Genomic DNA, 12,568 nt, shown 5'->3' on the forward strand with positions numbered 1-12,568 from the left:
CGAATTTGTTATCATGCTTGAACAGATTAATCAAAATAGTTAATTTCGTCAAAACATCTGCCCTGAATACTCAGCTGTTCAAACTGGTCTGTGAAGATCTCGGCTCGGACCACACCTGTCTCCTCTACCACACAGAGGTTTGCTTGCTCTCCTGGGGGAATACGACGAGGCGTCTCTTTTAACTGAGGGATGAACTCCTCGTATTCTTCACGGAGAAAGAACACTGTTTTCAAAAAGATCTGGAGGACGAGGAGTTTATCTCAAGGTTGACCTATCTGTCGGACATTTTTGGGGTCTTCAACCACTTAAACCTGTCATTCCAAGGGCCCAACTGCACTGTCTCAGACTTCATCTCGAAGCTGGGAGCGTTTGTCCAGAAGTTGGACCACTGGATCAAGAACGTGGAGAGCAAACGTTACGGAATGTTCAAACTCCTGACTACCCTTGAGAGCGAGCCCAATGATGAATTTTCCCAAGAAATCGTCCGTCACCTCTCACTGCTAAAGACTGAATTGATGCATTACTTTCCAGACATTACATGTTGCGCCTACATCACCAATCCGTTTTCCGTTGAACCAGGCGATCTGCCTGTCGGGACCGGGGAACAAGAGGAGCTCATAGATATCCAGGCTGACGAGACAGCAAAGACGAAGCACAAGGAATGCTCTCCTATGAACTTCTGGGTGACCATGGCCTCCTCGTACCCGACACTAGCCCGTCACGCTGTTCCCCAGCTACTGATTTTCCCCTCTACGTGGGAGTGCGAGCAGGGGTTCTCAGCCATGATGACCATCAAGTCAAAGAGCTGGAACCGTCTTGCTGCGCCCGGACATGATTTCCAATGTGCTCTGAGCAAAGTTATGCCCCGCATCGACCAGCTGGTGGAGAAGAAACAGATGCAGCCCTCGCATTAAATTTTGTTCTTTGTTGACAGTTTTTGTGTGTTCTACTTGTGAATAAATTGATATCTTATCGAATTGAGTTTTTCTGGAACCAGGTGGTACGCGGCGACGGTATGGGACCTCCAAGTGGTACTCGATCAGAAAAAGGTTGGGAACCACTGCCTTAAGGGTCATCAGTGGATGCCTTCGCCATACTCTCACCCATCACCTCCCAGTCCTTGCGGGCATCCATCCCATTGACATTGGATGAGTCGCCATCACCAGACACACAGCCTTCAATGCATCTCAGAACCCTGACCACCCCTTGCACAACAAGCTAAGAGAAGATACACCCTCTCCCCCCCCCCCCCCACCCCTCTCAAACATTGAAAAGCCGCAATGCCTTTACTAAAGTAGCTCAAACCTACATCACAGAAGACAATGGCCTGTGCATGGTTGGTAGATTGTGTGAACGGGTGATGATACGGAGGTTGGTGCAGTGTGGACATGATGCAGGTGGCATATTATTTTGTCGGTTTCTTATCAATTTATTCCAGATTTTTTTTTTCCACTCAACCGCTGCAAACTGTTGGGTCTGGGGCATGCTCGGACAATTCAACACGGATTTGCATAAAACTTCCAGATAGATGGTCTGGGCCAAACGATAGGTGGGCTGGTCGGAACATTGACTGAGTGGAGCATGGGCGAGAGGGTGGGCATGGGGGAGTATTTATGGAAATGCACTGGTGGGAGGAGACATGTTTATTTACAGATACAGAGGAGAGAGAATACCGTATTTGATGGGGGAGATTGAGAGTGACAGAGAGCAGGATAGACTGGAGATATACACTTGCCTCTGAGCTCTCTAATGTGGGTGAAAATCTTGACCCAGCTATGAATTGTCACCCTGGTGTTTCGCGTGCAAGATAAGGAATCAATTTGCACTTCCCAGCGGCAGTACATTCAGCTGGAGGACCTTTCTGCCAACATTAGTTAGTGGACATTAGAGATCCCATGATGTCCTTCATAAAGAGTATGCTAGCTATCTCTGGCACCCTACAGGGGACACTGCAGCAGCAGCAACACAGCCTTGCTCTGAGCAAATAATGGCAAATTCCAGCCAAGTGCTGTGTATGAAAGAAGGAGAAAAAAAAATAAGGAGAATAAAAAAAGGAAAAACATGATTCAAAGTGATTTTGGCAATGTGGCATCCCAGTGCATATCACTGTCTTTCCTCGTGGCAGACAGCTTGGGAATCTTATTGTAAATATAATTTATCAAAGGAGGTTGTAAATGTCATGACTGAAAATATTAATAACAAAAAGATATGGAAGGATAATTTTTGATGCAGCTCCAGCAAAGGAATTTGTTATGGATTCCATCATTCATGTGATTCTCAATGTTTTGACAAGTATTCCGATACCTTTGGAATATTTTTCCTTGAATGAAAAAAACTGCAACTTTTGGTTCCTTAAGACTCTGGGTATATCCAAGTGTTTTCAGAAGGATCGTATGTTCCTGGCTTTGAAAGTTTATCCCCACACTTCTTCCAGTGAATGACCCAACTAACTTTGGGTCGCATTGACAAAAAGTCTGTGAAACATGCCCTTTGCGCATCGTTTTCAGCCATATTAAAACAACATAGACAGGTTCCTTATCAACAAATACACGATGCTGAAGTTTCATGAAAAAAAATAACAATGGGGAAGTGATCATATGTTTCAACATTTACGAGGCGTATGGCTACGTCTTTTTCTTCTTCTAATGTATCATACTCAGTCACAGAGCATTGGTGCTGCTGAAGCAGCTCCCAAAAGCAACGGTTATACTGGGTGGTTTGCTATTGTCTTCCCAGCAGTGGTTAGGTCAGGAATTTGGAACTTGGCCAAAGTGTCGGCAATAGATCGCCTACTCTTCGCGAATGACATTGTGGGGATCTTTAATGTCCACCAACTAATACCGGCAGACAGGATGGCCGGTTTAAGGGATGGCACACACATTGAATCACCATGCCTGTGAATCACCAGGATGAGTGTTTATAGCTGGGCCAACATTTGAACACAGGCGAGACAGCTTAGAGGAGAGTGCGCATACCTATATGCCATCCTGTCAGCCGGCTCTGTCTTTACAGAGATTTTAATAAATAGGAGGCAATACTTTGAACAGTACCATTTGGAGTCGCATGATGGATGAAACAAAGTGGAAACAAAAAACAAAAAACGTAGACATACCTGCAGATCAGAACCTCCTGATGCAAAATAAGTACCACAGTGTGAAAAAGCCACAGCATTGACCGGGCCCTGTAGGAGAAGAAAGGTTGGATACACATGAAACCACAAGTCTATCGTCTTATACAAAAAGAAACCCAAAACAGTGAAACCGCCATGTGGTTTACCCCGCCGCCATGTAGTATATATAACAGCCGTCCATCCACCAGGTCCAACACCTTCATAGTCCAGTCATTGGCAGCCGTTATCAGGTAATTTCCAGATGGGTGGAATGACAGGCCGTTAATACCAGAATTGTGCACTGAAGGGTGGTGGCACAAACATGTGGTGGTGCTAATCAATGCACCAAAAAGCACATCACCACCTTTCTGGGTGTTAACATAACCAGAATCTTTCTATCAGAGACCAGAGCAGAAACTCTGCAACACATCTCTCTATTTCTATGTCTCTCCCTCCACCTATCTCTCTCTGCCTCCATATACCCCTATTTCTTTCAATATCATTGCAATCACTATCTCCATCCCCCAAAAAAGAACTCATGACTTACATTTTCCCAAATGCTTTAACTCTCAGCCTCCCTATCCCTAATATCCTCCTCAACTCTTGCTCACTATCATCTCTGTTTTTCCCCACATGCACCTTCAGTCCCTCACTTTCCAAACATTCCTGCCACAAACCTCTCACAACTTCAACTCTCTCCATATAATCTGAAATCGGCACCAAATCATCTGCAAGATAAGTCCCAAGGTAACCAAATTTCTCCCTCAATAAGCACGTCCATCACCACCACAAGTTTTTTTAAAAAGGACTCAGAGCTGATCGCAGATATAAACCTGCCTTTATGTCAAGTGCCTCTGAGCTACCATTCCCAGTTATAACTGATATATTGGCCCCCTCAATGGTGGACATACATCCAAAAAAAAAGTACTCAAAAGGAACAGCAGATCACACTCACCATGGTAACACTGCAGTAGTTTGTTCATGCGAACGTCCCAGATGTTGATGGTATTGCGTGTGTCACCGGTGGCGATGGAGGTCCCATTTGGATGGAAGTCAACATAAGTCAGAATTCTGTGCAAAACAGTTTCACAAGCGAACACACTCTGTGTACATTCTTCTGAGTCAGAGGCCAATGGCATATTAAGTGCCACAGATAATCACTCAATTACAATACTTAAAATAACTTCATGCTTCCTAAAAAACACTCAAACAACTAATCATGAGCTGCTATTACCATCACATTAAAATATTGGCAAGGAAGAAGGCTCACTCTTCATGCTCTTCGAACACGTGTATGCAAGCCTGACTGGAGCGGTCCCACAGACGGACCGTCCTGTCATCACTCACAGACACGATCAAACGTCCATCAGGGGAGAACCTGCCGGCAATGTACACAAGGGTTATGCTGGGAAGTGGAGCTTTTAGAGAGCAATGCTGCAAAACATCTACAGAACTTCCATCAACTCTGTTTGTAGAAAACCTTGCATGTTTAACATCAGTTTTGTTTGAACCCAAAAAAACGTCCCAAATATTGTGCGTATATATATATATATATATATATATATATATATATATATATATATATATATATATATATATATATATATATATATATATATATATATATATATATATATATATTGTTGTGGTTATCCGCCCGTCGGCGTGCGGGCGGCCGCGTTTAGCTAATGGCGGCCGCTCTCGCCCACCGACGTAGCAACCTAGTCGCGGCTTCCGGATCAATGCCGAAATCTAGCCACGGGTGTGAATTTAACCACACCGTAGATCAGCCAACTATTCTGTCCATGCACAACAGGGTCCGATCGCCGAACTATCGATTTACCTAAGTATGCGCGTAGACAGAAATGCCGGGGAATTACACCTCGACGGGACCCGTACGGAAGCGAGCCGTTGCAAGCCGCTCGTTCCGTTCGCGATTGCCGAGCGAGTATGGTCGCCAAGCCCCGTCGGACCCGATTCTCTAATCGGCTATTTAAAAAACAACTATATTCCGAACGCAATTATGGCAGTTCAATTGAGGGAAAGGACGCAACGAACAGGTGAACATTCAAACAAGGACATTTATTTCCAAAACACGTATGCAGGCATGCACGTATGCAATCGGGCAATTAATAAAGCAATGCAGGTAATACAAGCACGACAAATGAACTACTTCCGTTCCATTACTATTTACACACAGTCACTTAACAGTTCTACTTATAGGACACGGCGCCACAACTTTCATACAAAGCAAAAACCCCAGGAAAGGGAGGGGCAGAACTGGACGTCGTGGGCCTTTATAGTTCTCGGAGCTGTGGAGACCGCAGGAACTCCGAGAGACCGTGCTGGTTACCTGCCACCTTCGTGGTGACTCGCTGGGCCCTGGTTCGGCGACCCTCGGTGGCTCTGCCCGCACTCGTGGGACTCCACACGTTCCCGGTCTCAGTCAGCCTCCGTTCTCTGTCGGCCTCCGTTCTCTGTCAGCCTCCGTTCTCCCTCAGCCTCCGTTCTCTGTCGGCCTGCAGCTTTTCAAACTGCCAACTCGACTTGAACCTGACGTCCCCGTTTTTCTCTCTTCTCGAGCGAACGTGCGGTTTTTTATCCCCCGCCCGTCTTGCCCCGCCCTTCCCGGCACGCAGAGGGGGGGGGCGACTTTTCTCTGGGGGACACACCCCAACCGTCCTTTCAGGGCGGGAGTTGAGTTCCAACCATCATTTCGGGGCGGGAGTTGAGTTCCAACCGTCATTTCTGTTTACCAGTTCTGAGGGAAATCACGTCACACCTCGCAACCGTCGCATCGCCACCGTTCTTGCGCAGCTTGTGGGTACCGGTGTTGGACTCGTGCAGGGCGCGCGCCGAACAGCGTGTACAAAACCACGGATTTTCCGCTCCAAAAACGGATCAAAAACGACACACGCCCACTTTTGTTCCGTCCAATCGGTGAGCGAGGGGCGATTTGGCCCCGCCTCCAGGGCGTTGGAGGGCGGTCGCTATATGCAAATTCATGGATCAAAATGCATTCACGCCCACTTTTTCTCGGGCCAATGGGGAGCGAGGTGAAAGGTCGAAGGCAGGGGGTCAAAGGCGAAGCCACGGGGCTTATATAAGCGACCGCGTTCGTCAGTCGAGTGAGTTAAGACTTCGCAGTCGGTGGAGTTGGGAAGAGGAAGAATTGGTTGTTGGTCGTCGTCGTCGTCGTCGTGTGCGTTGGAGTCGGAGCGAAGAGGACGGAGCTGTGGAGAGGCGGCGAAGGCAGACGAGGGGGTGCTCGCGTCGTGCCGGGAGCTGCACACCAGGGAGGCCAACGGCGCGACCTGGCCGAGGTGGAGACGCTCGTCGCGGGACTCGAGGCAGAGTAAAAATCCTCCTTACCCCGAGCATCAGCAACCCCCTCCTGTTTCCCCCCGCGCTGAGATAGTGCGACCAAGGGGGCCCCTTTCCCACCCCCTACCAGACACTGCCCGCGAGGCCCGCGGAGTTGAGGCACCATCGCCGCTCCGCGTCTCATCACCAGACGGGTAGGCCCGACCCGGTCTCGGCCTCAGGCCCGCCTCATCCTTGAGGGTGTTCTTTTTCTTGGTTTTGGGTATGTGTTGTCAGCGCCGTCTGTGAAGTAAAATTGTATAAGTGTTGCCGTGTGCTCGCGTAATCGGTATTAGATCTGCATTGTCGCATTTGCTTTTTGTCTTCCTCTTTTCTATGTGCTTTTGGTGGAATTGAATATGTGTGCTTTCCGTTCATCGCGAATCAATGTGCTTTATTATTGAACTGTTCTCCCGCTTCGCTTCGTCTTTTCCTGTATTGAATCCCCATCTTACTTCACGTAAAGGGTTGGTAGTGGGCTGAATACGCCCGATAATTAATCGAACCGTCGAGGCCGACGATAACACCGCTCGGTTATCCCGATAGTACGGAACGGGTCGCTTAAGTGGCCCGTGTCCGAAGTCGACCTGCGGCGAGGTGCGATCGCCCGGTCTACCCTCCGTGTGGGTACTTAGGTAGGTCGAATTTGGCGAGCAACCCTATCCCACGCGGGGGCTGATTGGCTCGATCGCGGTGAGACCGAAAGGTCCACCCGTGACTGGTTCCCGGCGTTAGTCCGAGAGGGTCACGACTGGATTGTCCGTCCGGTGGGCGACGTGCCGCGATTCGAGTTACGTGGCCGTCAGCACGCCGGCGGGCACGAATCCGTAACACTGGTGTCAGGTCGTGCGATACAAATCCATCGCCCTCCTCGCGGCACTGGTATCGGAGAACAGGAAAACGGGCTCTCCTGTCTCCAGCTAAATTCACGGGAATCGGTCCAGGGGTGAGAGAAGCGACCCCCGATTCCCTCCAAATTACGAGCGAGCGAAATTAACCCTTCACGAGAAGCAAGATGGCGTCTCAAGGCGAGCGGGAGCCGGGGGTATTAGAAATGGATGTAGAATGTGTAGGATCCATGGCCCAGGATGGAATGCCCGTGCAGGAACATGAACTCGTCCAACTGAACCCAGAGCCCGAAATAGGTGCGGCAGCGGCCGCGGTGTATGACACCTCCCCCCCCCTCTCCACCAAAACCCGCCGACCCTTGCCGAAACGGCTCACCCAAGCGCACCCGACATGGCCCAGCTATGCGCCATGCTGGCGGAAATGACAGCGAAGATAAATGCGAACATGAACGAAAAGATGGATGCGAATACAAAGCAAATAAACGGAATGAACAAGCAAATGGACGAAGTGAAAACGACGATGGATGCGAATACACAGCAAATGAAAAAAGAAATGAAAGAGCTACGGGGTGAGACGCAGAACATGGGCCGATGCCTGCAGGCGGGCATGAAGGCCGTGACCAGGGAGCTGGGAATGGCGACTCCACGTGTGGGAGCAAATGAGCTGGAAGGGGGTGCAACGGCTGACAGGCCCGCGGTGGAGGCGGGTAAAAAAATAATTCGGGGGGGGGGCGTGTTGGGCGAGGGTCGTGACAGAAGAATCGACGGTGACCAAAAGGGAAAAATTAAATGGGGAGACCAAAACGTGTGAGACGAGACACGAGGTGACGACAACGGAAATAATAGTTGAGACAAGGGAGGTAAAGGGTGAAGAGTTGGCAGAGACACGGGAGACAGAAAAAATAGAGGGAAGACAACACGATGAAGACGGGGTAAGTGACGCACACACACACACGGAGGTAGTGGAGGACCATGAGGGGGAGCTGGCTGACTGGGTGGAGGCCCGGTGCGAGCAGCTGGATGGCCTCCTCCAGGAACGAGGGGAGGGAGTATGCCCCCTTGAGGCGAGTCACGACCAGGTGAGTTCGGTCGTGCTTTGCGAGGTTGGGGGGAGGAGTGCTGCGAACGGGTGCACGGAGAGCTTGGGGGGTATAGAGGCCCCGGAGACCCTTGTGGGGACACGAATCCCCAGTGAAGTTGTCCCTGTGTGTGTGGTGCAAGGCGTGAGTGCGTCCCCGTGTGTGGAAGCGACCCCGTGTGTGAGTGGTGTGGTGGCGATGGTGCCAGAGTACGTGCTTCCCAGCACGCCGTGTGTGGGTGAGGCACCGTGTGTGAGTGAGGCCGTGTGTGTGGATGGAACGGCCAGTGTGGATGAAACACCGCGGTTGAGTGCCCCCGCGTGTGTGGATGAGGCACCGCGGTTGAGTGCCCCCGCGTGTATGAGTGAGGCACGGTGTGTGGATGAGGCACAGCGGTTGAGTTCCCCCGCGTGTGTGAGTAGTATGGTTTGTGTGAGTAGTGAGGCACGCGTGAGTGAACGGCCGTATGCAAGGGAGACCGTGTGTGTGAGAGAGCGGTATGTAAGGGAGATGTCGGTTGGCATGCGGGAGCACGCAGCCGCGTCTCCCGGTGTGAATGTAATGGAATGGAGTGTGAGCGTCGTAACACGCAGGTGTGCGTGGGTTGAATGGCGACGACGACGGCGACAGAAGAAAGAAAGCCGAGTAGCGGTTGTAGTTGTTTCGTGGACCGTGCCGGGTTCACCCAGCAGTGAGCACGAGGTTCGTGCTGTGCAACACACGAGACCACCACGTGCTCGCTTGCGAGAGTGAAGTCCCGGTCCGGAAACGCACGCGGTGGATTTGCCGATCCCGCGGACGGACAAAGTTTAGGCAGGTAAACGGATTTGGACCGGACGGGTTCTCCACGCGATCGTGTGTGTTAAGCTTCAACGGGAAAAGCACATGTGTTCGCGTGGGGAACCCCTCGAGACGTGGGGCTTGTGTTTTTTTTTATGCGCACGGTGACGCCATGGCTGCACGTGGGGTTGGAATCCGGCAGGAGGGGTATCCCTGCCGGATGGCACCGTCCAAGGAGGGACGAGGAACACGTGCAGCTGCATGACGTCACGGGCAGGTGCAAAGTGCGCGAGCTCTGAGTTGCCACGCAGGTGCTGCGCATGGAAAAAAAAAAAAAAACAAGCCTCACTTTCGGGTGCACAGGATTCCTGGGCAAGGGGTGGAAGACCCCCTTACACTGGGGCACAGGATGGAAACTAGTTAGGGGGGAAGGGTTAGCTTAGTTAGACCGACTTCATGGGGCAGGGGTAAGTCCTCATGGAGTCCGTGGAATGGATTAGGTAGAGGGATTGTAGCGAGATTTAGGTTGGGGAATTGATTAATGGGATTATTTGGAGACAGTGACAGACTTGTGGATGTGTAGAGGGGACGTAGTTTAGCTACGTAGGTTAAAAGGAACGTGCTTTAGTTTAAGGGACAACGTGGGAGCACGAGTTAGTTAGGGGATGTAGTTAGAAGGATGGCAGAGTTCAGTGGTGTGTGTGTTGAAGAGTTGTTGGTGAGTGAATTGGAAGCATGTGCTTGGTGAGTGAGTGAGGCCAGCGGGTCTGTGTGTATGGAGCGAATGGGGAATGCATGGTGCGATGAGTGATTGGGGGGAGGAGTGACTCCCGCCCAAGGGACCCCGGGGTCAGTGTAGAGTGAGTTAGCTGGGTTAGTCAAATTGAAAAATGGAGGTCGTTTTGCTGTTGGTGGGAAAGTAGGCTCGAGACCCATTTGGAGGGGTGCAGGAGCCCTGTTGACGGGCTTGGGAGCGTGGCTGCGAAAGGTGAGTATCGCTGAGTGGGTACCCCGGGCACCAGGCTAGTCGGCCGCGGTAGGCCATGGGCCCATGGGGGGCCGGGATAGAGTAGTGGGCACGGGTGCGCCTGCTTGGTGCGGGGGCCCGGGGCGCCATTAGCCGCGTGGGCAGTGTTGTGGGCAAGGGTGACCCTCGGAAAGGGGCCCGGGAAGCCAGCCTGCCACGTGTGCGTTTCAGGGGAGGTGCCATGGGGGGCACTCCCCGGTGTTAGGGAGCTGGTAGGCTCGGAGGCAGTGTAGTGCCCGGGGTGCCATAGCGGGAGATTCGGCAGAGGGTCGTGCCTGCCAAAGGGAGCCACGTGTCCCAGCCATGAGACCGTGTGAGGGCACGGAGAGAAAATTGGGGGGCGAGGCCCGAAATTGTGAGGACACCAACACAGGCGACGGGAATCTGGGTTTATAGAACCAATAGTTTAAGCGAGAGGCGCTTGTTGAAAGCCCCGGGGTAGTTTAACAGTTAAATGGTTAGGGTAGATTAGGAGATGTACCCCTCCGCACCATCCATCCCCTCGCTGTCGTTGTGGGCCGCTGGACCCACTTGGTGTTAAGATCGCCGAACTCTGGGGAGGCCATTCTGAGGCTTCGTTGGGCCTCGACACAGGACGTTAGCTCTCCCTTGTTCCCCTCTGGGAAGGGAACGTAGGGGTTGGGAGTAGGCTAGGTGACAGGATAGGTTAGCCGAACAAAGACGATAAAGGGGGTTTGGGGACGATTTATAGTGGGAAGTAAAAAAAAAAAAAGAAAAAAAAAAGAAAAGGTAAGTTGGGGCTAAATTGGGGTTTGACAAATTAAGGGAGTGGGTATGTACAGTGACAGGCAAAGGCGATAGGTTGGGAGGGAGACAGGTAGGTAGGTCCGAGCCCGCCTTCCAAGTGGCCAGCACCACCGCACTCCCTCCACCAACCTCCACTGAACGGCAAAGGCTGGCCAGCTTCATCTGCTGGCTGTGTTACTGCAAGGCCTGTGCCGGCCGGATCATCTGCAGCTGTGGTACTTCAAGGCCTGTGCCGGCCAGTTCATCTGCGGGCTGTGTTTGCCTGCAGCGGCCTTCTTCTGCGGGCTGTGTTTGCCTGCAGCGGCCTTCTTCTGCGGGCTGTGTTTGCCTGATCACCTTTGCCATGCCATGCCCACTGCCCATGTTCACCAGCCCCGTTCAATTTTTGCTTTGCCCCCCCCCCTGTTCATTTCCATGTGCGCCAGGATCCGCAAGGCAACAGTTTGCAAGCTGCGAGAACTGCCCTGTTGGCAGCTACAACACGGGCCTGCAGTGGCGGCCCGTGCACCGTGTTTGTGTCCATCCATCTATCCGTTGTGTTCATTGCGTGTGCCACTTGAGCTGGCACGGAGACTGCATTTGTGCAGCCCATACACCGTTGTGGTTCACTGAGTTCAATTCAAACCATCCATCCATCCATTCGTTGTGTTCATTGCGTGTGCCACTTGAGCTGGCACGGAGACTGCGTTTGTGCAGCCCATGCACCGTTGTGGTTCACTGCGTTCAGTTCAAAAAGGAAGGCCTTGGACTGCGTGTGAGCAGCCAGCCACGTTCCCTGTCACCTGCATTGTTTTGAGCCAGAGACTGCATGCGAGCAACCTGGCTCCCTGCTAACTGCTTTTCTTTTTGCAGAGCTCATTGATCCTGGGCCATGGTTTAGTGTAAAATTTGTAAGTTAAGGTTAAGATGTACTGTAAATATGAGTGCGCCCCCGGCATGTCTGTCTAGCGCCGGCAATTTTATTTAAGTCGTCCGTGTGAGTGAGTTTGTTTAGGTAGTTACGCAGCCCTCAGGTTATTTATTTTGGGGACACGAATACCATGAATGTCGCACTCAGGGATCCGTAGGTAAAATGTACTAGGGGAAAACTACACATGATGGCACACGAAAATTTGACGACTCGGGACGAGTCTGTAAAAAGGGGAGGGGGTAGTGTTGTGGTTACCAAATTCGCAAACCACCATTCAGGTCCCTTAGGTGAGGTATCTCGGTAAGTATATGTGTAGTTAGGCCCAAACCCGTTGTCTAGTGGGAATACATGTCATTCATGCGTGCTGCGACTCTTCAGGATAGCCGTTTTTCTTTTACTATCTTTATTTTGGACCAACCGCCATGATTACCACCACCAACCACAACATCAACCACCCACCGCGGCGCCGCTTCACGTCACACCTCGCAACCGTCACATCGCCACCGTTCTTGCGCAGCTTGTGGGTACCGGTGTTGGACTCGTGCAGGGTGCGCGCCGAACAGCGTGTACAAAACCACGGATTTTCCGCTCCAAAAACGGATCAAAAACGACACACGCCCACTTTTGTTCCGTCCAAAGGGTGAGCGAGGGGCGATTTGGCCCCGCCTCCAGGGCGTTGGAGGG

At 51.5% G+C, this 12,568-nt stretch overlaps 1 protein-coding gene across 5 annotated transcripts in view; it reads right to left on the reverse strand.

Annotated features, from left to right (window-relative positions):
• The window catches only part of LOC147019842 (uncharacterized), a 65,505-nt gene that overhangs the window by 15,454 nt on the left and 37,483 nt on the right, over nucleotides 1-12,568 (reverse strand). For 4 of the 5 annotated variants that reach the window (XM_085894607.1, XM_085894610.1, XM_085894609.1 and 1 more), the window contains 4 exons: nucleotides 4,380-4,487; nucleotides 4,065-4,180; nucleotides 3,277-3,410; nucleotides 3,113-3,181 (listed from right to left, as the gene is read on the reverse strand). In XM_085894607.1, the coding sequence (XP_085750733.1) occupies nucleotides 3,113-3,181; nucleotides 3,277-3,410; nucleotides 4,065-4,180; nucleotides 4,380-4,487 (427 nt within the window). The remainder of the gene's footprint in view (nucleotides 1-3,112; nucleotides 3,182-3,276; nucleotides 3,411-4,064; nucleotides 4,181-4,379; nucleotides 4,488-12,568) is intronic. The other variant, XM_085894608.1, reaches the window with a different exon arrangement.

The sequence above is a fragment of the Eptatretus burgeri genome, chromosome 9 (genome assembly GCF_056783735.1).
Source record: "Eptatretus burgeri isolate ZD-2024b chromosome 9, Ebu_testis_v1, whole genome shotgun sequence".
In the NCBI taxonomy this organism is placed as follows: Eukaryota; Metazoa; Chordata; class Myxini; order Myxiniformes; family Myxinidae; genus Eptatretus; species Eptatretus burgeri.